Source organism: Atta cephalotes (assembly GCF_000143395.1).
Source record: "Atta cephalotes unplaced genomic scaffold scaffold00029, whole genome shotgun sequence".
NCBI lineage: Eukaryota > Metazoa > Arthropoda > Insecta > Hymenoptera > Formicidae > Atta > Atta cephalotes.
Window position 1 is genome coordinate 1,220,231 of NW_012130093.1, and position 27,932 is coordinate 1,248,162.

The 27,932-nt window shown below is 31.5% G+C and overlaps 1 protein-coding gene across 1 annotated transcript in view; it reads left to right on the plus strand.

Moving 5' to 3' along the window:
- The window catches only part of LOC105620809 (protein mahjong), a 110,914-nt gene that overhangs the window by 40,293 nt on the left and 42,689 nt on the right, over positions 1-27,932 (plus strand). The window contains exons 5-8 of the mRNA XM_012202291.1: positions 11,883-12,123; positions 22,651-22,773; positions 22,834-23,133; positions 23,334-23,531. Of these exons, the coding sequence (XP_012057681.1) occupies positions 11,883-12,123; positions 22,651-22,773; positions 22,834-23,133; positions 23,334-23,531 (862 nt within the window). The remainder of the gene's footprint in view (positions 1-11,882; positions 12,124-22,650; positions 22,774-22,833; positions 23,134-23,333; positions 23,532-27,932) is intronic.

The following is a 27,932-nucleotide window of genomic DNA, read 5'->3' on the forward strand; positions in this document are numbered from 1 at the left end:
TATTACTTACGTACGTACGTTACGTAGTTAATTACTTACTACTACTACGTACTACTACACACACACACACACACACACACACACACACACACACACACACACACACACACACACACACACACACACACACACACACACACACACACACACACACACACACACACACACACACACACACATATGCGCGCGCGGAGGGAGGGTATTAAGCGTGCCACCATTAATAGAAGTTAGAACAGATTAAATTAAATTGAAAAGTCCTGTATCATATTGCAGTTATTGTAAAAATTAATGAGATATTTCTAAAGATCACCGAATAAGTGTGTATCCATCCGACTTACTGTCAAATATAAACACATGATAGTGATAGTACAATCGTCCAGAACGGGAACTCTCCGCCCGCGCCGGGGAGATGTTTTCTTTTGCTACTTATGCATTGCTAAGGCCACTTGTAGCAAACAATTTCGCGCGCGCCTAGCAACCTATGATAGTGGGCGTCCTATCTCACCGCGTGTTGCATTGACGATAGACCGTGCTATTCAGTAACTTTAGAATTTTCTCCTTAAATATTACGAAAATTACAAAATGGTACAGGATTTTTCGATTCAGTTTAGATCAGATCCTACTTATTCATGAACGGTATCAATATCAAACATTGTGTACCCATCTTATATACACAAATAGGAAAAATAAGGCTAATATAAAAAATTATTATACAAAAATTATTATACAAGGTATCTCAAACTTTTTTACATACTGTTTGTAGATCGGACTAAACTGAATCAAAAAGTATTATTTGGCAATTGTTGCAATAGTTGAGACATTAATTTTTAAAGATATATAATATAAGCGAATAAAATCAACATATAAAACAATTTTAAGGTTCCTGAATAGTCATCACAGTTCTGATTGTGATGTCAGAATTGATAAATGTTAATTTTTGTTATGTGTCATTTGTAAATAAAGATAATTTGGATAAAACGAAATGATGAGATTGCTTTAAAACAATTATAAAAATTGGCAAAAGCTATCCTTATTCCTTCCGACAATCATTAATTTTAAAATAATTTTAAATAATAATTTTTAAAAGTGATAAAAGGCATGTGAAAGTGAAAATTGTGCATATAAGTAAGTCAAGTGAAAGCACTTCACATGTCTTTTATTATTTTTTACGATGATCTATGAACGATAAGGATAGTTTTCATCCATTTTTATAATTGTTTTAAAGAAATTTCATCATTTCATTTTATCCAAATTGTCTTAATTTACAAATGGCACATAATACAAGTTAACGTGTAATTTCTTGCTTCTTATTATAATCAAGATTCACACTTTAAAATAAACTTTAAAGTGAATTCAACGAGTATTGACTTATCTTTTATTTTATTTTCTTTTTTTTCTGTTTTATGTATGTCCGCATATTAGATCAGCTATCTTGAATTTTTGCAATTGTTTACATGATTTTCAGTTTATACGTAAAGCTACATTTGTATGCTATATGCATAGTCCCATGTAATTGTGGTCACGATTTTTCCAGCACTTCCGATAATCTGACAAAAATTATTTTGAATAAAAGTTATTCAGTTTTTAATCGATTACAAATTGCAATATTAAAATATTTGCAAAATATTCTTTTTTAGAAAAAAAGTCACGGTCATTTTAATTTTTTAAATGGCACTACGTATTTTTTACTTCATAATATTGTAATTGTCAAGACGAGTTCAATGACCTGCTATACTTCTTGAGGTGACTTTAAGATCAGACGTGTGAAATCAATGAACGTTTTTGTGAAAAATTATTTTGTATTTGTTAAACTTTACATATTTTTCATTACATTGTTCAGTAGAAAAAATATATCTGTAGATAAATTGAGGAACGTAGCCATTTCTGAATTCATGGTATTCCCGAATGTAATTCACAATTTATTACACACATATTTGTATTTAGTATGTACGTAGAAAAAAATGTCAACATAAATTGTAGTACTTGTAGCGTAGTTTGAACACTGACTTCATACTTGTGTTCTTTCTTAGGGTGCGAGTTGCCGCTACAAATGCTTCGAAATATTTTTTGACTGGTCAATTAGTAAAATTCTTTCTTTTGATTGATTAATCAAATGCTTCGTAGTGGCAATTCGACTATATCCTTAGTCTATCATTAGGGCAAATCGTAATTTAGTCTCAGTTTGTCGAAAATGTATTCCTATAATGGGAAAGATGATATGCTGCTAATATAAAAATCTTTTTTTACTGAGAAGAATATGTAGAATATGTTCATATAAAATTTAATACAAATAAAATAATTTTTTAAGAAAACTTTATCCCATACGTCTAACTATAAGATCATCTCAAGGTCATAATATAATAGGTCAATTCGTCTTGACATCAGTTATAATATTATGAAGTAAAAAATACGTAATAGTCATTTAAAAAAATTAGGGTGATCTTTTTTTTAAAAAAGAATATTTTACAAATTTTTAATATTGCAATTTGTAGTTGATTGAAAACTGATCAATTTTTATTTAAAATAATTTTTATCAGATTATCGGAAGTGCAGGGAAAATTATCATCACAGTTATGTGGGACATCCTGGAGCATATCCATATGGGGTATTCTTTGTCAAATCGGTCACCGTTTCCAAAATTATACTTGATGTAGAAAAATTACCTTGCACACAAATGTAGCTTTAAGCATAAGCTATCGAAAACCATGTGAACAATTGCAAAATTCATTGGCGGATATGTAACAGAAAAAAAGGAGAAATAAAGTAAAAGACAGTATTCGTTGAATTCATTTTAAGTTTGTTTTCAAGTGGACCTAATTACAAACGAAACAAGTAAAAAAATAAAAGAAAAATATTCTTCATTTCAAACAAAGATATGTTTATCACGATTAGATATTTAACATAAAAAGGATAGAATACGTATTCGCAGCAAAAACTTTATAAAAAGTAAAAAAACGAGTATTAGTGCCGTTTCATCATTTTCGAAGTTTTTTAATACGAAATTGAAGTAAATTTCTAAACTATTTTATATTTTGCATTTTTATGTCCGTCATTTTAATTTTTAAAATTTGATAGCAGATTTAATCAGAATTCATGATACACTTGAAAACAAACTTTAAAATGAATTCGGAACGAGTACTGACACCGTCTTTTATTTTATTTCCTTTTTTTTGCTTTATGTTCGCCATATTGGATCCGCCATCTTGAATTTTGCAATTGTTCACATAGTTTTCGATTGCTTATGCTTGAAGTTACATTTGTGTGCAAGGTGGTTTTCATTTTTCTATATCACAATTTTGGTAAACTTTAAAAGCAAAACAAAATAATTTGGAGACGACCAATAAATGAGCAAATTTAAATATAAAAATAAATATATATATATATATATATATATTTTATACATTCAACACGTACCAAATATATAATTACAAAAACGTCTCGACTCTTTCAACATCTTCAACTCACAGAGTCTTCTATAGTTTAAAACGGTTAGCTCCCTTATATATAAAATGTATTTCGAACGAAACTATAGTAGCATCCGTTGATAATAGTAACACCATATCCGCAATGATTGATGTCAAGATATAAAAATCTAGAATCCTTATTTAACGAGAATCGTGTTACATCCCATAATGTAAGTTGATGTCAAATGATAAAATACTCTAAATCGAAATATGAAATAAATTATTTATAATAGAAAGAATGTTTAAAAAACAAGAATAAGCTCAAATGAGACTTACATATAAGATGATTTAACAAGATTTCAAAAAACTAGTCATAATTGATTGTGTCAAGTAGAACTGAGATGAATTGAGAACAATGAATATAAACGACGCAATCTAGAGGCGCAAACAATAGTATGTGTGAGCTATGTATAGGAGTAAAATTGATTATATCTGAAAGAAATTTCTTTTCCTTTGTCCAATCAATCATTATATTTTGAAATCTATTTAAGATGTCAAAATATGAATCATCAAACATCTCAATATTTTTTATATAATTGATATCGTTTATCTGTTCTTTAATATGAATCATTTTCATAATGAATCTTTTATTATATTCAATATCTTGTATTCAACACTCTTGTGTTTTTTTCAATCAAAATTATAATTATGTTCTACTAAGAGTGCGTTCGGAGGACGCGCTATTAACGCTATTTATTTCATACTTGTTTCATAGATGATGAAAATAAAATAACGCAAATAGCGCTAATAATGTTTCTCCGAAAGCTTAAATGTCCTGATATTACTAAATGCTTGGATCTAGCTTTATGTTATTAACATATTCTTTCAATCTCGTTTGCAATTGTCTTTTAATTTGGTCTACGTATGACATATCGCAATTTTTACAATTAATTTAGTAGATTACATTCTTGTGGGAATGATTTGTTCTGTCTTTATGGACTTATAATATGTATTTACTAAGTTTATTAATTGTTCGTTAACCAAACGTAGTTATTAATTTATTAAAGATTATTATTAAAGATAATTTATTAAAGAAGTAATTGATTCAGTGATGCCTTTAACAAATGGAACTACTATAAAATCTTTTTTTGTGATATTCGGAGAAATGTCGGTGTTAACGTTTGTACTACAATTATTAAAAAATTTTGACTTGTTCATAAATACATTTTTTAATCTTTCATTTATAGTATAATTTTAAAAATAAGATCCAGAGGGTAATTATTATTCAATTACAAATTTATGCAAATCTCGATGTTCTTCTCATAAAAAGATGAGGTGAGATAATAGAATGGCATAATCGATGCTGTATATGATTCCTAATTTTTGGCATTTAGGATAATTCGACCAATATGATAAATAATGTCCAGAAAATGTTTCTTTATGGAATTATTTTTTTATTATAATTTTGTTGTCTTTTCTTATCAATGAGATGTCAAAAAAGTTAAGAAAATGGTTCTCCTCCTTCTTCATTGCGAATCTTAGCCATTGATGGTAATTGTTAAATTTTTTAAGAACACCATTCAGTTCATTCTTAGTGGCAAAGATGAGCAAAATATCATTTACATATCTGAAATAGACAGGTAGCTCTAATGTGCTCAAAATACTTTCTTCCGAATCTTGCAACAAGTCAGCGATAATCGGCGAGAAAAGGGAATCCATCGGAGAGCCTATATCTGTTTATATATTACTTTGTTAAAAATAAAAAAAGTAGATGATAACATGAATTCTATTAATGAACTTAATGAACTCTACTTTCGTAATTTTGTAGATTTTTTTATATGTTCCCATCTCCTGTTTATCCGGTCATCAAGTCAAATGAAACGTTAATAAACAAAAATGTTACATCCAATGAAAGCACATCAGACATTCAACCCCCCATTCACGCCTCAATCCAAAAATTTTATTATAAAATTCGAAACTATTATTAATATATCCCCTTGCTTTAGAGATATTGACAGAAATGATTTCCTTCAGAAATTTGGCCAATGAGTATAAAGCCGTATTAACTAAGGAGATTAATTCTAAACGATACTGAATGTTGATCTTGTGGATTTTTGGAAGTATGTAAGCTTTCGGAAAGGGAGCATCTCTTGAACGAAGGTGGAAGGATTCTTTTTTAGAAATATATACTAATAATATCTTTTTTCCCCATTTTTTTTATTAGATCGTTAATATTTCTTTCTAGAATTTTTCCAGATTTTTCTTAACTATGGAGTATATATCCTTATCCATTAATAATTCTTTTTTTTATATGTAAATGTTTTTTTCTAAGATAATAGTGATGTTATCTTTATCTACGCTGGTAAAAATGATATTTGGATCATTTTTTTGATTTGGTAATTTTATTAATATATGTTAATCTATCGTCAATCATATTTTTCTGATTGTTATGCAAAAATTTGTGAAAACGAGAGATAGCAATGTTTCTAATTTTAGTTTCTAATTTTATTTAAGTAAGAATCTAGATAAATTTTTATTTTTATAGATTCGATTTTTATCAATTCATGAATGGCTTTTTTTTTATTCAGTGTAGTAGAGAGGCTAAAATTTCCTCTCAGTTGTAACAATAATGAGACGTCAGGTGGAATATCTGTTTTTTAGTTAGATTAATAAATCATTTGTTGTAACTACCAAAAGATTTGTGGATTTCCTAGGATCTATGTTTATATTAAAAATTGAATATATTGAAAATTTCGTTTTCAACAGAGTTTATAGACTCCTGTTTGTCAATTTTGAGATGATTTTCCTTATTTATGTCACAATTGAATTCAATTGGCTTAACTCTTAGTTAGTTTTTATGATAGGATTTTTAATCAATGAAATTCCTTCTTATGTGCCAAATACAGATTAAAATTACATTTATCAAAGCACTTCATATGATGAGAGAAAATTTCGTTATAAATGTAAATGGATAACGTGTTCGAAAGACTAGAAGAAAGAGTAGCTAATTTTCTCTAAAGAAGATTCTCTAAAGAATTCTCTCTAAAGAGAATTATTACTTCTGTGCAGATCAAATATTTCGATCAAATATTTAATAATTTTCTTTTACACAAATAAAGCGTCTTTTCTAATCTAAATTCGGATTTGTAATGATAACTAACTAGTATCTATCTTGTTATTACATATATTAAGTAATAATCCAGGTATAAAGGAAATATGTCATTGATTCTACATTGATATAAAAACTGTATTTTTGACAAAGATCTGATTAGTTGATATCTATCCAATTTTTTAATAAAATCATAGTTTTAAAATTAAAGTAATACTTTATAAAATCAAAATTGTAAGAGAAAGAATTATGCCCAGTTTGGGCTCCAGCTGAACAGCATTGAGATCTAGCTAGGATTATAGGACATAACAAAAAGAATTAAAAGGTTCCATATGCTTTATAAAATGAATCCTTGAATGCTATAGCTGTTCAAAGTTCTATTATGATCATGTATTGTATATTATATAGGACTAGTTTTATTCTCGAATCATCTAGTATCTGAAATATGTCCAATCTTGATGAAGACAACTAAAATTTTTTTTGGATCCTAAATGAAAAGTTATAAGTGATATATTAATCAATGAAGAGGGGAGAGAGACACTCAAAATATGAAACAAAAGATTTTAATTGCCTAATTGAAATGTGGCCAATATATGGACTTGTCTCTTTTCAGCTTCCTCATCGGAACTCTCTAAAAAAACATTAATTGTTCTTGCTGGCATATGGATGTCTTCGTCAAAATGTTGGACTTATTCCAGATATCATATTATATAACTGTCATTACGCATCCAACCACGACAACTATTTTTGCAAAAGCAATAATATTCTGGAATGGTTTGAGTTCCTTCACCATCACATTCTGCCAAAACATACACATAGTAGCGAGAACGATTCATATGCCTAGATTGTATTCGAATTTTGACGAGAATCATTATATATAGGACTTATATATATAGGACTGTCATAATTAACAAGATTATGTATAAAACATTGTTTCCTAGTAATCATATGTTTCCTGTAATATGATCTGGCCTGTTTAATCTGATATGATTAGACTAATCCACCAGACTAATCTTATATACAATAAATTATCTTTTGTCAGTACTTTAAACCCTTCTAACTCATCATCCAACGAGATAAATCCGACAGTTTTGCGATTCAAATTTTGTTCTTGGATTAATCGAAATAGCAGATTTAGTTTATGCAATCGATCTAACATAAGTTGTGCAATCTGTTCCGAATATTCAGTGTCTGATATGATGACCGAATGAAACATGTTATGAAGAACAGCGGCATTTCAAAAATCAATCATTAGCTGGGGAATCGATGGATACACCATAAATTATTAAATTAAAAATACGCGAAGCAAGTTTTAAGATGCTCATTGATAACTTCCAAACCTGACCCTACTTTAGTGACTAATCGCGAATTATTATCAAGCGTATCGCTTAATCGACTTTCACTAGGTGGAATGATATCTGGTATTTTGATCACAAATCCTTTACGTTCCAAATATTCCCTAATGTCACGAACCTCTGTCAACAACAAATACATCATCTTGTGAAGTCTATAACGTACCTCAAACATCTTTTCCATAATTATTCGCATGATGATTGGAATAAAACTAATGATATATGGTCATAATAGCGAACTTTAAATAGTTCTAGCATTCAGGAAACCTCTTCTATAAAGGGCTTATGGAATTTTTGATTCTCTTTTGATACTTTAAAATTTTAGGCGTGTTTTAAAATTGTTCATCCGAGGCCCAAATTTCCCAAAATAAAACTGAACACAGTTTTTTAAAAGGTGCAATCTTATTACGCATTTTTAGGTCAGCGTGTACTACTTAATTAAATAACTAATTAATTAACAACTATTAATTTATTAAATTGTAAAGACTATATAATAATGCGTTATATGTAGGCCAAAACCTATGATTTTGAGAAAACAGCTAAAAAAAAATAGAAGAATATTACACAAATATTACATACAATTAGATTTCAAGAAACTCAATTGGTGAACATGTAGTAAAATATAACCATTCTCTTGATTGAGAAAATTGTTTTAATCCTTAATACTTTATGTTGGAGTGGCCAAATTGTCGGGATTTTGCAGATCGATATAAATTTCCGAATTTATTGAACGGAATAAAAAATCCTTTTACAAGATTAAAATAGAAAAATTTGGAAATGCTGCAATAGACTTTATATTAAAATCGGAAAAAAAGTTAAAAACTTACATTTTTTCAACTCGTAGAGCTATCACCTAACATAGATGTTTCCTTAATACAAAAGTTTTATAGACCAAAACCGAGCTATAAATAGTGCAGCACTCAGCGCATTACGTAAACAAACAATACTGAGTTTATGAAACTAAGAATAAAAATTTCAAAAGAAATATTTATATTGATCTGCAAATAACGTGTACGAATGCTGAGCGAAGACTCGGAATGATAAACAAAACAATAATTGTGTCTAGCAATAGATGTTTGATTTTTCTAAGAGATGGCGTTGCAATATGTTAGATAGGACGGATGAATGCGTTTGAGCGAGATACAACAATATACAATAAATATAAGAAATGAATGAAAGATGTCACTATTATCGAATTTGGAATTTAAAAAAGTTTGTACTATCGATACCTCGCTCAAGTTCGGCCATCGATCCAGCATCCCTTTAACATCGAACCAAGTTATAGAAAACTTATCAGAAATGTTAAACATAAAGAAGCAAAAAGTGACTTAAATGAAAATACGGATACCAAATTATTTAATAATTCTTACTTTGGTATCTTTGACAGACTTGTTGAGATTAATTAAAAAACAAATACCGTGTAATTTTTGAAATAACGCTAATGTGAACAGTTGATGTGTATTATCAGATAGAGCTCGCATTTTTTTTGTGTTTGAAACACATTGATTAGTACAGATGTTAAAATATGCATTAGAGGTTGTTTTTCATTTGAGTAGAATTTCTGTAAATGTCGATAAAAAACAATAACTAACGGGCAATTGAGAATAATAATCAATGTCGTTATTTGTGCGTAATAGTTAAACAAATATATTGTTCAAGACATTTACATATTAGAAATTGGTGGAGAGAGGGAGAGACTTAATTTTTTGGATGTTACAATCATAAATAACAATGGAATATTAGAATTTAACACCCATTCCATAAACCAACTTTTTCTGAAAGGTACCTTAGTTTCCTATCTTTCGATCCTCTCTCACAAAAAGAGGCTTCTAATGAGCATGATGGATAGAATATTTTTATTGTCACACTCCAAATACTACGAAAAGACTCTTAGATTTATTATTAACTCTCTTTTGGAAAATGATTATCCCATTAAGTTTATTTTTAACATGATAAATGATCTCTTTATGGAAAATTCAAGAACATTACAAAGATCTGAATGTTAAACTGTCCTGGTTTAGTGAATAAACTTGATGGAATTATCAAATCTCAAAAGGATGTTTTTCCGCATGGTTCTAAGAAAAATGTTGTATGCAAAATTTACTTGCCTTTATTTAATGCCTAAATTTAATGCCTTATATGTTGAACAGACGGGGAGAAAACTAAAAACGAGAATTGTTGAGCATCGAAATAACATTAATAGTAAACTTGAAAATCCGTCTGTCACGGAACACAGAAGAAAATTTGACTTCGATTAGAAGAACACAAAAGTCTTGGATAACGAAAGATATTTAGGAAGAAGACTAGTTTTTGAGATGACTTCACATCAATCTCAAGAAAACAATTTAAATTTAAAATTTGAGTTTCGAAACCGAGTTCTTATATCATGCGTATCTGAACATTTCAAGATCTGAACCAATATAATGGTTCATTTAATTATTAGTTTAACTATCTTATATACAATATTTTTAACTCATGACTTTTACTGGCACTATAATGACAGTTTGTTATCCGATATGTCTCTCACTCATATTATGTTTATACCGGAGTTATAACTTCAACAATTTATTCGTGTGCGAATCATTACTCTGTACGAATTTTGCATATCTATTCTTTCAAAATAATTTACTTTTCGAATATTGGTCATAATTAGCAGCTGGTGTTACATTATTCTATAGATTTACATTATCGTTTTCTTATTCTTTAATATTTACTACGTTATTTTGTAATGCTCACTCAGCTAAACTTATTGACAGAGATGTTTCTTAAACATGGAATTGAAAAGATTCCTCAGCTATTCTTTTAGACTTATTCGGTACAATTTTTGAATAAATTCTACCATAGAACATTGCTGATGATGACTCGAATGAAGCCGAAAAAACGTCTGATTCTTTTCGTTTGTAATGTCTTGAACAATACATTTGTTTAATTATTACACACGAATAACAGCGTTGATTATTACTCTCAATTGCCTATTAGTTATTGTATTTTTTATCGCCTTTCTTATCTTGAGAACTATTCTATTTTTATATTATAATTATATAAATGTACTATTGAAGTGAAAAAAAGAAAAAAAACCGCAGATTGTTATTGTTGTTAAAATTAAAGTTCAAAATTTCATAATCTTTGATAGAACAAAATACGTATTACATATACAGGGTATTTCAGATTCAACATACAACCTGCTAATGACAGATTTTTGAAGTAATTTTGAGACGAAAATTCTAATATTAAAATATCGAGTAATGGTTTTTGAATTTTAAACATTTAAAATTGCGAATCTACGTATCGCCTAAAGTTTGCGCTTGTTATGTAGTTAGTATTTTGCGTTATATTGCAGAAACATGTGAACTTTAAGCAATATAGTTTACTAACTTTAAATGCTTACAATTCAAAAACTATTATAGCATTGACATTTTGAACTTATTAGAACTTTCGTTTCAAAATGACTTCAGAAATCTGCCAATTAGCAGATGATGCGTTGAGTCTAAAACATCATTCTATTGCACATTAATATAATCACACACATCTTTCCTATATGTTTACATTGCTGAACTTAATTCTTTCGCGCACGGGCATAACGAATCATAGATATCTGTAAACTTATAGACTAAGAATTTATAGACTATTTTTATAATTATGACATCGCTAGAAAATTATGGTTTATTACCGATATGTAATATTCATGTACAGTATTGTTATAATATATTAATTCTTAACGGCGATGTCTCACATGTTTACTGACAAAATTAAATTCGGATTTTATCTGTTTTTGTATTAATTCGACTTTTGCCGTTGATGAGGATCTAGTTAAGTCGGAACGTTCCGTACGATATATTTGTTAAGATATATTATTAAGAGCAATTTCTCATTACTTTTGCTCGTATATTGGCCTTATTTTTTCTTATTAATGTTTATGTTAACTTTATTTCTCCTTATTAATATTATTTATAATCATTACTTTACAAATACAAGTTGTTAAGAATTTTAGAATTTATAAATAATTAATATTTTTAGGGTACATACTACTTCTAGTGCAGAAACGGTTAGATCATGTTTGGATGTTGTCGCAATTTGTTCTGTTGTACCAAAAGTTATGTTGCTGTTATGTGAAAGAGTTGATATGCCAGACATGTCAATGACAATGGCGATTAATCTTTTGCTAGCTGCAGCTGAATGTGAAATTATTGCAGATGCTGATGTACAAAGAGCAGCACTTAGAGCTGTAATCAATTGTGTATGTGCTCCCATAAACAGAGTACGTTTTTTAATATAAAATATTTTTCAATAAGTATATGCGTGCGTGCGTACGTGCGTGCGTACGTGCGTGCGTACGTGCGTGCTTTTATATGCAAAATTATTAGAAGAAACCTGTAAAAAAAATCATCTATTTTAAAAAGCGATAATCTTTATATAATTTTGAAAGCTTTATTGTACAATCTGAAAGGGGACAAATAAATTACGTAATTCAACATTTTTTTGAGACTTGAACAAATGAAATGTTTTTTAATGGATTTTTATTCGCTAAAAATGAATCCGGCCCCGGAATTGACCTAATACGTCAGGTTTTCAAAAAAAATTATGTGCCAAAATTGGCGTTTTCGCCATATTTTCTATTTTTATGTGGCTAAAGTAAATTTTTTAAAATTTTATTTATGCCATTTTAAAGTGTTATCTTTTATCTATAAAATAAATTTATATTTATTACGGTACGATTTTTTTCATATGCATAATTAGTATATTATAAATCATTAAATTGAATAAATAATAATTAGTAATTATTAAAAATGACTGTTTTTTTACACCAATTGATTCTTCTCATTATTCTATGCAAAAAAGAGGTTACCAAAAATTGAAAAAGTTTACGAGATATTTTCAGAGTTGGGAAGGATTATTTTTCCGTTACTTTTCTGTTACTTTTTGTAATAAATGATTAATTGATAATGACGTTGCAATTTTTTTATAACTAAATATATAATTGTGCTAAGGTTAGAAAAATCGACTTTTTCAAGTCAACCTTGGCGTGCCTTTAGCCGTTAGCCTTTAGTTACAAAAAAAATTGAACGTCATTATTATAAAAAGTTTATTATAAAAAGTAATGGAAAAAGTAATATTTTTCAATTGTGAATATTTTATATTTTATGTTAAAATGCCAGAATAATGTATAAAATTTCATAAAGTACTGATTTTTTTATAACTGTATTTTAATATATTTTAATGCAGAATATACGAATCGTATATTTCATTTTAATAAATGGATGAACTTTTTTAAAAAAATTTTCTTTCAAAAATTAATTTTACCATTAATTTTACCATTATTTATCCTCCTCCAGACTGTGCAACTTTTGTCTAAAAAGTTTTCTTCTGCAACTTACAGATTTTGAGATATTTGGGTGAATAAATTAAAATTATTCACTCTGACAAGGAGAGGCTCGGATGTTCGGATTTAGAAAAATCCGAAACTTATTACGTGAAGTTTATCACCCAAACTTTACTTGACCAAGCAGTAAGACGCGCTTTTCAGTCAATGTCGAGAAAATCGACTTTAAAAAATTTCGAGCGGAGTATGTCATGGTCATCTTTATTTCCAGGCACTTGATATGGCAACATTGCATTAGCTGCAATCAGATAATAATCGGCTTGCTATTAATAAGTTAATCGAATTAAGGGGCCTATTTTGTAACTCTTAACGATACGTTGATGTTATTGCATAGCTTTCCACATGATATCTGCGCAACGACATCAATGACTGTTGTTAAAAGTTACAGACCTCTAAGAATCGGCCCCTAAATTTAATTAATTGGTCTCTCAACAATAAAATTTATTTTCCTCACTTTTTCATTATTATTTTCATTTTTACTATCATTATTACTGAAAAATGATTGAAGTCATACTAAATGAATATTAATGCAGCATACAACACGCAGTATCTGTTATTTTGCGTATCTTGTCAAAATATTCTCTATTTGTGATCATCTGTTTAATTTTTTACTGTTTAATTTTTCAGAATCCATTTCAAATCTTCTGTAATCTAAAACTGCCATTCTGAAATACTTTAATTGTTAAATCATTATTAACTTCAATACATCCTTAAACTTTAGATAAATTAGTGAAAGTGATCTTATCTAATATTATTTTATAGTTACAAATTTCATATTTTCAATTTGTTATATTAACTCTGTTCTTAAATAATTGTAAAAAAAGTTTATAATTTAAAATTATATCACGTTGTAACCATTCTTCAGTTTTTTCTTCTTGTTACTTAATTAAGGCTTGTTTTTTTTTTGTTTCAGAATCTTGTCGAGTTGTTGTCAATGATATAGTTAAATATTTTGGCAAATTTGGAAATAATATTTGAATTACTTGAGGAACTACTCTGTTCAATCTATAGCATCAAATTTAACTTAATATAATTAGTGTCATTCCTCCTCCTCCTATTAAATATATCGTTATTTTATATTAAATCGATACTTAAATTTGACACTACATCGTCAATTTGACTCTATACAGTGTCAAATATAACTTATTTATAAAATGATGATATAATTGAATAGGAGCAGTGGCGACTTACATTAGGTTAAATTTGATACTGTAGATCTAATAGTGTAACAAGGTCTCTGTCTAGGAAAAGATTTTTCTATACCGTTCTCATCTTTATAATATTCTTCCTTTGAAATAAATACCCGTTAAAAATGTTCACAAACCACAGCTAGTTTTCCTAGTATCCAGTCTTTTCGAGGAATATTTTTTAATCGAAGTTGTAACTTCTCATCTTTTAGAAATCTAAAGAACGGAAATTATATTTTCCTTTTCTGTTTTGTGAATGCAACACTTATCAGGTACTTATCAGTACTTACAAAAAATAAAATAAACATAAAATAATGATATTTATAATCATTTATTGTATAATTGAAGGAAATGGCTGGAAGGAATGGGCTGAATAAAGGCACAATTCTATTTAGGCCTTTTTCCGGCAATTAGTTTTTTCATGTATTATTAATCATAATAAAAAAATATTGTAACATGTAACTTCTTAAAGACATAAATTCATTTGTTATTATACTCCATTTGTGTATAATACAATAAAAAGTAGCAAGTATTTTAATTTTTAATATCAAGATTTTGTAATTAGGCCTTTATTTTCCCATCTCTTCAATTGGGTTAAGACAATCACATAAGAAAATATTCACTTTTCTAATAATTTTCTCCATTCAAAAGAGCTAGATATATTAGAAAATAGTTTTTTTTTTCAAAATTATTGATTTTGTTGATGATTACAAACAAGAAATTTTTAGCATTTAGGTGTATTTTACACATGAGTATATTCCTATTGATCGACCAGCACACAACGTTGCCAAATTTATGCTGCCGCGATTTGGAAATAAAGATGGTCGTGGGATATGTACACTGAATATTAAGCAGATATCTTCTTTTTTTTCTTCTTCTTTGTTAATGACTCCTGCCTCGAAGTATACGGAGATCACGGCGTAAAATTTTCCTGAAGCGATGAGAGTCAAATATTCAGAAGAATTTTGGCGGTGTATGACGATATGATTCGTCATTGTACTCAAAGCCTCAACAGACTCTGAGCCTCGCGGCAGGAGGCTAGCGGGCTAAGACGCGCCGCAAACATGCCGCGAGAAAGCGCCGCGAAAATTCAAATTAGAAATTCTGATTGCAGGCGATACCAAAATTCGCGAACAAACTGCATATTCTGGCAGAAGGATTACGTAGGGCGTAGATAATTGAATCATTAAGGTTTAGCGTGTTATCTTAGGAATATGTTGAAATGTCTGTCGCAGGGAAGTGGCGTAGGATTCAGAAATGGAGCAATCGAAGATAGTATGAAGTCTTGAAGAAGAGCTTCGTACGGACAGGAAAGATCATTAATTAGGTTTTTTTGGAAGAAACTATAGTTGAGGTTGAAATGATTGTTTTTCAATCGATTCACTATGGTTATCAACATACGAGAGATATAGATATCATAGAACCACGGTCTTCTTCACATAAAAATTTTGAAAAAAATAAATTCTCTTTTCCCGAGATGTTCTTTGTATGTATTTATCGAACTCCTTAACTAGATGTGGGTTTAGGTATTGAGAACAGATCCGAATAGGGGACCTTAAAGTTATATTCGACATCTTCGCGAATAGCTCTCTTGGCCAACTTATCGGCGATCTCATTGCCGCGGATGCCATAGTGCAAGGGGGCCCATATAAAATTGACTCTTTTATTAAATTTAGCCTCCTCGATTAGGACTTTAGTATACAAGATAATTATTCTGTCTTCTAGAATTCTTTAAGTGCGTCGAGAATGCTTTTTGAATTTGAGATTATAGTAATTTGCTCTAAATTGTCATGCAGAGCAAAGCGTTGTATATGGCCCAAGCCCGGCCGTAAAAACTATTGCGTAAGAGGATAGTTTATATACATTTCTTTTAGGTTTATCTGTGGAGAGTAAATCGCAGAACTAACTATATATACTATCATCGATCTATCCATTAGAAAACGATGGAACCGCTTAAAATGATTCGGAATATTTTCGAAAATAAGGTACATGCTTTGCAGAGGAATAGATTTTAAATTTCTAAGGATCTGAGGTGGCAATATTGAGTATGTGATGTGAGTGATGGTGGAGTGAAAGGAATTCTGAAGGAATTTTTCTTTTGAGAAAATATGTGGCTGTTATAATATTAAATAATCAAACCTCTGTTTCAGAAGGGAATCTTTAGTTTCTGCATGCATGATATTTATCGGAGTAGAAACGCGATAACCACAAATTAAACTTGAGGCTTGATTTTGTACGCGTTGAAGTTTAAATAAACGCTGGCTACCCTAACAAAGATAAGAGACGCATACTTAAAGGACGCGCGAATCATGGATCTATAAATAGATAGAAGAAGGTTTGGATTAGTTCCCTACCATGAGCCCCTTGAGGCCGATATAATTGAATTGGTGCGTCCCTTACATATGATATATTCCATATGTTTGGTTCTCGACAGTTTAAAGTCCAATTCGACTCTCAAAAATCTTACCGACTCAGAAAAGGGATTGATCTTCCCCGCCAAGTTAACGGAGAGATTCGTATGAATCATCTTTTAGAGAATACTATCATCTGCGTTTTGTTGGGGAATATTTCGAGACTCTAATCATCAGATACGATTGTATGTTGTTTAGCGTTCGTTCAACTGAGTGAAGAACTTCTTTCGTATTAGCCTTAGAAACATAAATGATAAAATCATCGGCGAACTGAAGAAGAGAGGTATTAGCGTCCAGAACGTTTTTAATTTCTTTGAGGTAGATATTAAACAGAGTTGGGCTAAGAATGGAACTTTATAGAATCTTCTTATGACAAACGGAGGAGATAGCGAGTCTTGAACAACAAATTGAATGTCGCGCGACATGATTAAATTATTAATGAATTTGATAAGACGCGGGGGGAAACCCAAATCGATAAGATTTTGAACCAGAATGTGGGAGAATATTATCAAAAGCCGACTTTATGTCTATGAAAATGGTTACAGTCTCTTGTTTTTTAATAAAGGTCATATGGATATGTGCAATGAGAATAGTTAGATTATCTTGGCAGGATCTAAACTTTCTGAATTGGTTGTCGGGAATGAGAGACACAAGAGAAAAGGAAGGAGATTTTGTAATCCAATAAATTATTGAGTATGCATTCCAAAACTTTCAGCGCACAAGATGTAAGAGAGATGAATCAATAGCCCGAATCATGCGACTTAGGAATAAGGTATATAAAAACAAACCATTGATCCATGAGTCCATTGATCAGGGAAGAAAGAGGATTGATAAAGTAGATTAAGTAAGTTTAACAGGCACAGTAAAAGCTTTTCAGGAAGGATTTTAAATAGGTGGTAGCTCATACGATTCGGACCAGGGAATCAGGTTTAACTGAGTTCAATGCTGCTTTAATTTCATTAAAACTGAATGATAAATCCAGCCAAATAATTTGTAAATCCTGCCAGATAATTTGTAAGCTTTAAGAAAAAAGGAATGATTAACCGCTTCATCGCACTGTGACATTCATCAGGGGACCAGAGAAAGAGTGTGAGATGGCCCCTGCTCTTGTAAAACTTGAACTTTTTCCAGTTTTTTTTAGGAAGAAATACGATTTATACACGACATAATGTGCGACCGAAAGTATTATAATCTTGGTCCGGAGAGCATGATAGAGACAAAAAATTCTAAGATAAAAAATTCTAAGACAAAAAATTCTTCGATGATGTCTTCGGCATGTTCCTCCAACTAGACTCTTTGACACTTTGCCATTGAATTCGAGAGAAATGGATTTTATTAGAAAAGATGTTAACCGAATGAGCAAGCGAGTTGATCTCAATGAAATCATCGGAAGTTAATTATTGCCATGCAAATTCTCACCGATCACTGTGTTACATGATAAGAGAGAGAGAAGTTAGGAGAGGTAAAGACAAGATCAAGAATCAAGAAGGTCCTTATGAGGTAGAAAAGAAAGATACAGAATCGGGGTTTAAATAAGAAAAGTTTAAAAAATCGGTCAAAGAGATTCGATCCCACAGAATTAAGAGAGTCCCATAAGGGGTGGTGAGTGTTAAAATGTCCCACCAAAAGTACCGAGTTGAGAGAGAAAGATGCGGAAGGAATTGATAATGCACTTAGGAAAAGGATAGTTAGGATGTCGATAGGCATTTATGATGCCGAGCTCGGATTCTTTTAACTTAATCCGAATCGCAAGAATCTTCAGAAATGGGAGAAAGTTGAGTTGTACATCTATAGAAGAAAACTGGATTGTGCGGCGAACAAAGATAAGCATTCCTCTAACGTCGTTGGCAGACGAGTTGAAACGAAAATTGTCAAAACCTCTGATCGAAAAGTCTTGGATTTAAGCATTTCGATAAGAATATTGATATCAAGATCTTCTAATAGTTTTCTATCTTGTCTTTTGAAGTAAACGCCACGATAATTCCAGAATAGCAATCCAAGAGAGCCATTGTAAGACTGTACATTGAGGAATTATTGGCCATTGTGTGTGTTGTTGTTAAAAGCTTCAAGGGATTCATGGATTTAGTGAAGTCTGTTTCCTAAATGTGGATCATTATTAATTACTGGATTACTTGTGATGATATTTTGTATTAAAATAATTAGTGTACTTATAAGGTTGACAAGATACGTATAAGAACTATTCTGTCCTGGCTGGAATGAGAGGGAGAGAGAGAGAGGAGAATGGAGGAGGATGTTGATGGATGTGAGGGAGTAAGAGGAGAGGTATAGACCAGCGGATGGGATAGATATTGGTTTTCTCATCTTCCATAAAGAATAATAAAACATGTATTATGCGAATAGCATGAATCCCTCCGCCTCTCCGACCCCAGTAGAGGAATGTAAAGAGATGCGAGGAGGGAACTGTTCAGCATACACTCGGGAATTGTGTTGTGCGGAAACCGAAGCGAGAGAGCGAGTCTTCTCACTGTACAACGATCTCCCGCAACTCGGATACAAGATCCGAGATGGATCCCAACAGATCGTAAAGATTAACATTAAGATAAGCGGGAAAGAATATGAAGGAAAAGTACTCTTAGCGGGGAAGATAAAACGGGAGGAAGATGAGGGAAGGAGAAGTCAGAATGGGATATAGAAGGCTGGAAGGAGGAAATGGATGAAGGAGCTGAAGAGATTCTCAGCTTGCTGTGAGCTTCGGCATATGAAATTCTCAAGAACCGCATATTGGTAAACTTGCCTTTGACTTGTGTACAAGAGGCATTTTGTAGAGGATGGGAAGTGTTCCTGGTCGTAATTGCAACAACGGGGAGGAAGCTAGTGGCGTGGGCACTCTTCTAATTTTGAATCTATTGAATGCATTTTGCACAGTGTGTAGCACTTTTGCAGTCAGAATGTGTCCAAATCTTAAACAAGAAAAGCACATGAGAACTCGGGAAATATACGGCAGTACTGGAAAAGAAACAAATGTATCTCGCGAAGCAGATGGAAGGAACTGGCCTTGGAATTTTACCATCGCTGAATAAGTAGGGATGAGTTCATCTTTACCTTCCTTACGCTCCTTATGGCAAAGCCGTCTGCGGGCCGAAATTATCGTAGCAGCCGAGATAAATTCTTTACAAACTGTTTCCTCGGAAATATCAAGAGAGATGTTCTTAACGCCAGATCTCATCCTTAAAAGCAGGAATCGAAGCTTTCAGCTAGTGATCTTTGAGAGCGTCAAATTGAACAAGGCCTGTTAGTTATTAAAGGAAATAAATACTTTTTATAGTTATTAAAGAAAATAAATACTTTATTCCGTCCAACAGACTTTACCTCAGTGATATTATTATTACCGACTAATTTAGTAACTACACGACTAATCATAATAGAGCTGAGGCGATCATTATCCAAAATCTTTTGAATTTTTGTTACTATTTACGGGAGATCTTTCGAGTCATACACGTGAGATCCGGTGAGGAGGCGGGCTTATTAGTAGAAGAACCTATCAGCGTTTTTAAAAGAGGTTCCCCTCTGCTTGAAGGCATTTTTTCTCTGTGCGAAGCAACTCTCCAATCAATAATGGAAAAGTCATATTGCACCGTTCATTATGCCTGGCATCGGATCGACTTTATCGAGAGCTTGCGAAGAGAGCATCAATGTATTCGAAATGTCTGATATATAAGAGGAATCCTCATGCTCTCCCCCCGAAGGGAAAGAGGAGTGAGATCTCTCTCTCTCCAGATTTTTGCGAATAACTTCAGTTGAGGGGGGGGACATTAAGTTCCTTTACTCTGAAATCCTTTGCTCTGAAGATGATTTTACTTTAGTTTTTTATCCTTCTTACCTTTCTTTCCTTTAGGCATCTCGGAAGGGGAATTCACAGACGATGACTTGAGGAATGCCGAGGCATTCGGCACATATAAGGAGATGAAGTCCTAGATTGTGAAGACTTATTGCTTTTTCGAAAAAGCTATCAAGTTCTTCGAGAGAAACTGATGTTTTATTCGTACCCAGATTGAGGGAACGCTTCTTCGCGTTCGGAGCGGTTATTCTCGCAAGCGGGCTTTCTCGCATACTTCCGTTACAAAGAATCTAAAGTAGGAAACAGAATAAAAGTGAGAAAAAAAGAAGAGATCAAGAATAGAAGTAGAATAGGAAAAAACTAGGAAAACTGGGAGATATGAAAGTAAGTTAAAACACTCAAAATGCCTGTTAAATAAAGATACTAATAATTATCCGAGAAAATAGCTGAATCTTAAGCAAGTATCAACGAATCCCATAGCGCAACGGATAACGCTCTTATCTAGTAATCGCTAGAGTTCCTCTAGTAAGAATTAAGAATTAATGATAATTTTTGATTGGTTCCCATATTCAGGGAACGAAAGCGATAGTAAGATAGAGAAATAGCTTGTTGTTTTCTCACTCTATCTCTACTTATGCTTCTTATTAATGGCGGCTGCCATACACGCGCGCGAGACAAGTGTCGTAAGTGTCCTCTTACTAGAGGAACTCTAGTAATCGCTAGAGATCCTACAGAATTTGGCAAATGTGGATCAAATTGATAGATAAAAAAAGATAACAGATATTGCTTTCTCGTATGAACGCATGCGCAAAAAGTATTAAAATAAAATGTGACAGGCAATACATGATGACAATTCTTAAAGAATTGTTGTATCTGTTTTTGTTAAACTCTGATTATAGAATCTCTAGTAATCGCTGGATCGCTAATTTGATTCTCTGCCGGCACTTTCTTTTCCCTTTTTTTTTATTTTAATATTTATATTATTTCTATGTAAAATCAATCAAATTTATAGTAATCAATGAATATTCAATATAAATCTTTTATGAAAACCGCACATTTGATTTACAACGTAACGAAAATATGTGATAAAATCCAATGCAATGAAAGCAAGTAAAAAATAGTTGTTGAATGCGATGTCGAACGGCCGACTATTACACGAGCTTCTGTTACACCTTCCCTTCGCCTACCCAACATTTTTTTCGTTCCTCGTATGTTCGTTCGATCTATACTATTACCTGAGAAAGTGGTCGACCCGAGGGTTCAAATGATTGCATTGAATACCTGCGAAATTTGTCATTGTTTCTTTCCCTTGTGATTCCGAGAATTGAATGTTTTCGAGAATTTTGTTTCTAATTATATTAAAAAATATATAAAAATTTCAAGTTAAACTACAAAATTAAACAAAAAATGAAATCAACGTAAAACGAAAGCACACAAAAAAATAAATCTTAATGCAAAAAGAAAAACGTGTTTAATGTTTATCCGTTCTCATTGTATTGAATTTTATCTATATTTTCATATATATTTATATATATTTTCAATACGTTATAAATGAAATGTGCGTTTTTTAAATAAATGATTTATATTGAATATCCGTTGATTACTAACTTGATTGATTTTACATAGAAATAATATAAATATTAAAATGATAAAAAGGGAAAAAAGTGCCGATAAAGAATCGAACCTGTGAATCCAGCGATTAGGCAAGAGCAGTACCCGTTGTGCCATGGAATTCATTGATATCTGTTTAATATTCAGTGTACATACTCCGCTCGGAATTTTTTAAAAATCTATCTATTTTCTCGACATTGACTGAAAAGCACGTCTTATTGCTTGGCTAAAATAATGTCTAGGTAATACACTTCACGTACATAAGTTTCTAATTTTTTTTAATTTCGAACGTCTGAGCCTCTCCTTGTGAGTACAATACATATACATAGGATATCTATATATATATATATATGTATATATTTTTTTAAGATATCTTAATGACATTTGACTTTTTAAGGTCGGAGGAAATGTAGCTAGATATTCTATAACGGGATCTACTAAGAAAAAAGCAAATATTCACAATAGCGAAGAATTGATACAAAAAGTATGGGAAAGCGTTAGATCAAATAATGGAATCATGGTATGTGTTATCATATGTTAATTATTTGGATATAATTTATATAAAATTGTTTTTTAACAGGTATTACTGCAATTAATGATGGTAAAAACACCTATCACTGATGCCGATAGTATACGAGCGTTAGCATGTCGCGCATTAGCTGGATTAGCACGTAGTGAGAAAGTTAGACAGATTATTAGCAAGTTACCAATGTTTACAAATGGGCAAATTCAGTCACTTATGAAAGATCCAATTTTACAAGAGAAACGGCAAGAACATGTTACTTTCCAAAAGTATGCTCTTGAATTAATGGAAAGGGTATCTGGTAAAGCAAAACCAACAGGTGCAGAATATGAAATTTCCTTAGTCAGTTTACATAGGGTAAGCTTTTATTAATTTGCGTATATAACTACACATATTTCGAACAATCGCACTTTTTATCAATTATGAATTCTTTGATAATTTTGAAGTACCGTTGAGTTTATTTTTAGCATTAAAGAAACTAGCATTTATCTTTTATTTATTTATTTTTTCTTACAATTATATAATATTTTCACACAAAATAATTTTTTATATTATAGGCTAATGTTGTAGCACAGACGAGAATACAATATAATGAACAACAACTTAATCAATTAATATATCAGCATCTTATGTCAAAAGGTTTAACTGAAACGGCTAGTGTATTACACAGAGAAGCAAATTTGGAATCATCTACAATTATGAGAGCTACAACAACATATCAACCTTTTACATACCGAAATCCTACAAGTGCAACTGTAAGCTGAAACTATTGAAATCTCAATAAGATCTTTTAAAATCTTTTAGATAAAAAATGTATTTTTTATTTATTGTACGTGCACGCGTACATACAAACACACATGCACATACGCACATATGCACGCATGCTATATATACCAGGTGTACAAAATAAAGCGTTACAAATTTTTATCTTGGAAACAAAATATTTTAGAGAAAACATTATATAAAAATTTTGTGATATGAGATGGTGGCATTAGTTTGACATTGGATGGCTTTATCGAGATCAGAGCAAGGTCACATGGAATTTTTTTTAATAAATCTCCATTTTTATTGCATATTCTCATAGCTTATTACTAGTAGCTTACATAGAGAACTTTTCAAAACATTATAATAAAAGTTATTTTCATTAAGTACTTTTTGAGTTATACATAAGGCTTAAAAGTTACAATTTCACCGACATTATCCAGATAAAAAAATATCCGCATAGTGGTATCATGATATCGGCACGGCGTGCGCGCATATCACTACACATATGCGTTCTAATAGAAGACGTATCTCTCTGATCCACATATGAGACTTACATGATTCGCTTGCACGCGGCATGTATAGCAGCGGTAGCGACTTAGCGGTTATTAAAGTCTGTCTAGACGAAAGGGCAAAGTGTTCGACGATTAAAACCTCTTCAATGTTTAGGATCATGAGATAACATTTATTAGAGATCATGTAGATAACATTTATCAAAATCAAGACCACTAGAGATCGATCCTTTTATTTTCATTTTTATGGTAAAGATGAAAATAATATGAACAATCTTCAACAACTTTGATCTTGACAAATGTTATCCAAATCATGATCCTGAATAAAACATTCAGGAAATTTTAACTATTGATCGGACATCTTGGATAATGTCGACGGAATTGTAAGTTTCGTAGCCTTTTAACTAGAAAAATATTAAAAGAAAATAAATTTTATTATAAATAATAAAAAAAATTTTGAAAAGGTAAGCCTCTCGAGGTAAGTCACAAGAAAATATGTAATGAAAAATGGGGATGGCGGGTCCCGTCTAAAAATTTCAAAATGACTTTGATCTTAATAGTACCACTTTAATAGTACCACCTAAAGTCAAATCAATGATTATCCTTTTATATTCCCCTTTGAATCTTACAATTTTTATTTGAAATATTTTTTTGTATTTTCCATGTTTTCGAGATATTTATTTGGGACGCCTTATATACAGAGTGTTCGAATTTATATGGCCAAACTTCAAGAGTATGTAAGGAATCAATAAACAAAGAAAAATAATCCTTTAAAAATATCATTTTTACTTTGTTTTGGAGAGAATCACAAAAAAAACAAAACAATTTTCATTTATATACTTATTTATTTACATTTATTTATTCACGTTGTCACTTTTTTGCAGATATTGTTAAAATTGTTGGCCTCTTGCAGTAATGCAAGCATTGCAGTTAGTATAAATAGCTTGTGTTATAATCAAACACTGATTTTGTGTACGACTTTAACAATAATGTTTCAAAGGCAATGTGTGAACATGAGCTCCGATGCACGGGCGGACGGGCGTGCATGCGTGTGTGATCATAATCGACTATTCTTACATTCGATAGTAATTGTTGGTCAATTTCTTACGGTTTAAGACTTAAGCTTATTATTAAATAATGAGTTAAATGGATTATTATAGAAAGCTCATTAGACTTGCTCGCAACGAAATTGTGATGATTTTTCTTTATTTACATTATTTTATTGAAATAGAAATATTTACCATATCATAGGAACTCTAATCAATTAAATAATGTTCAACTGAATTAATTTATTTCAATTTTCAATTAAACATCTTTCATTAATTATACAGGATGCGTCACCAAAATCCGAACAAATTGAACAATTTCTTTAAACAAAATGTTTTTAATGAAAAATTAAATATTATAAAAAATCTTTTTACACTTTTTTGGCACTTGACTATCCCTGTAGAACATAATTATTCGATATATCTCCCATTAGCTTGACGGCCTCTATTCTCGGTCTGAAGCGTTCGCACGCACGCTATAATGTAGCGCTGCCCATGCCGACGAATGCTGCCTCAATAGCAGTTCTTTAATGACGTCACATTGAGATGCCGAGACTTGTTTGTGACCCTTTCAACTATAGTAGTGAGGTAAGGGAATTTAAATCTGGACTTTGGAAGACCAGAATTCCTTGGACCCAAACATATCGACATTGTCTGAGAGTCAATTTCGAATCAAATGACTCGTATGAGCACCGATGCACCGTCCTGCTGAAAAACATATAATGTTCCGGAAGCCACAGTTTCCATCCACGGCTTCACTACAACCATTAGAACGCGTAAATATACTTCTTTTGTGACAGTTTTCCCTTTTTTAAAGAAATATGATGGCATGACATCCTCACTAGACACAACACCTAGCACGTGAACATTGAACCGAAAATTTCATTTCTGGCAACAAGGAGATCCTCGGGGTTGTAGGCGAGTCATTCCTCCGATTGAATTTGGCATCAACAGTAAAAATATTTTTGTCAGAAAAGAACCTAATTCTGACAAAAAAATATTTTGTCAGAAAAGAACCCGATGGTTTGTTTTTCAAAAAACACAATAGCAGATTACAGCAACTCGACTTGTCTTGACAGCCTCAGAAAGCATTTGTTGTATCTTTAATGTGTACGATTTGTATCGAAGGTCTTCCTCGGCAATTCGACGCATTGTTGGTTCGCTTACACCAACAATCGATGCTAATTTTCGCAATGGTTGCCCTGGGTCATCCGAAATCAGCGCTTGAGCTCTTTCAACGACTGCCATTCTTTCGAGTAACTCTTCCGCTAGCATACTGGAATTACCTTTGTTGAACTGTTTTAAAGCCATATATTTTGCCACAACGTCATAAACGTTGATCTCGGATATTCAAAGAACCGAATTATTTCCGTTGCTGAGTGCTCAGCACGAAGGCATGATTCCTTCAATGATCGCGGCTCTTCGATTATACTCCGCACTTGATTTCAACATCGCGATCATTTTGAGAATATGACTGTTTATTAGAAGTATCATATAGCAAGCTGTCTCGGACGCCAACAACAATTTCTGGCGGAGACACAATATAGCGGAAAATTTAAATTGAAATTTGTCTGGATTTTGATGACGCTGTACAGATATACTGACCACCCTTCGATGTCTTTGACCTTGATATATGTTGTCAAAGTCATCATTCTGAGTAATCTTCAGTGACCGGTTTTCGTCGTTGCTCGTTATTCATTAAAAAGTTAATAACAAAAAAGATTGAAAAAAAATAACGTCTTATTTATGCTACATATATCATATAATATTAAAACTTCTATAGTTTTCCTTGCTTACAATTCTTACGTAATAGCTTTTCACGCCAAGTGACTCCCACCCCACCATCTCTCCTGCTTAGGGGCGTACGACTTCCACGCGAAGCAACTCCAACCCTTTCTCCCTCCCTTGGGAGCGCACGAATTTCCACATGAAGCAAGTTTCACCCTACTTTATCCCCTGCTTAGGAGCGCAGGACTTCCATGCCAAGCGACAGGATTGCAAGTAATTAATTATTTTTTAAATTAAATTACACGTTTAATTGACAATTTAAACAACCGAATTCAATTGAACATCATTCAATTGATGATTGATTTGAACAAATTTAATTGAAATTCGTTTAATTGACTAATGAATCATCTGGGCGTTCTATCTTAAAAATTTGCCTATTTTTGCAGAATGGAATATATGATTTTTTAATTTTGTCGAGTAGTGTAAATACATATATGTACAAATACATATACGTGCGTGCGTGCGTGTGTAAATTATAAACATATATACACATAAATATTAGTCAAATATCTCATTATGGTTTTTAAATTGAATTGCCCTATTTATCAAATTTTAAAGAGATATATCGCCAAATAAGTGCGTCCTTTTCTAAATAAGGACTACCCCCATTTCTCGAATGCATAGTCTAGAGATACTATGTCTATAGTTTTTACCAGCTGGTGGTAAACTTTATAATCTTCACGGAATAAAAAGGAAGAAACCAAACTCGGAAATGAAGATCTGTTTCACCTATTCACTTTTCAAGCTCATTAAAGTCACTAGATTTATAAAGTATCAATTAATTTCTGAAATGTGTCATTATAGCGGGAGTGCACATAGCACACGATTTAAAGTACACAATGCGTCAATTAGATGCTGCTATCTTAACTGTGCAAAATTTTCGTAGACATTTATCAGTATCTATTCTTCGCTCGAGAATGTTGAAATTATTTCAAGTGTGTGTTTCATCTTCTGAATTGTACTTATTGTACATATATGTCATATCCTTCGTGCACTTTTATGCATTCTTATACACTTGTACATTCCCGATCAATTCCTTATACACGTT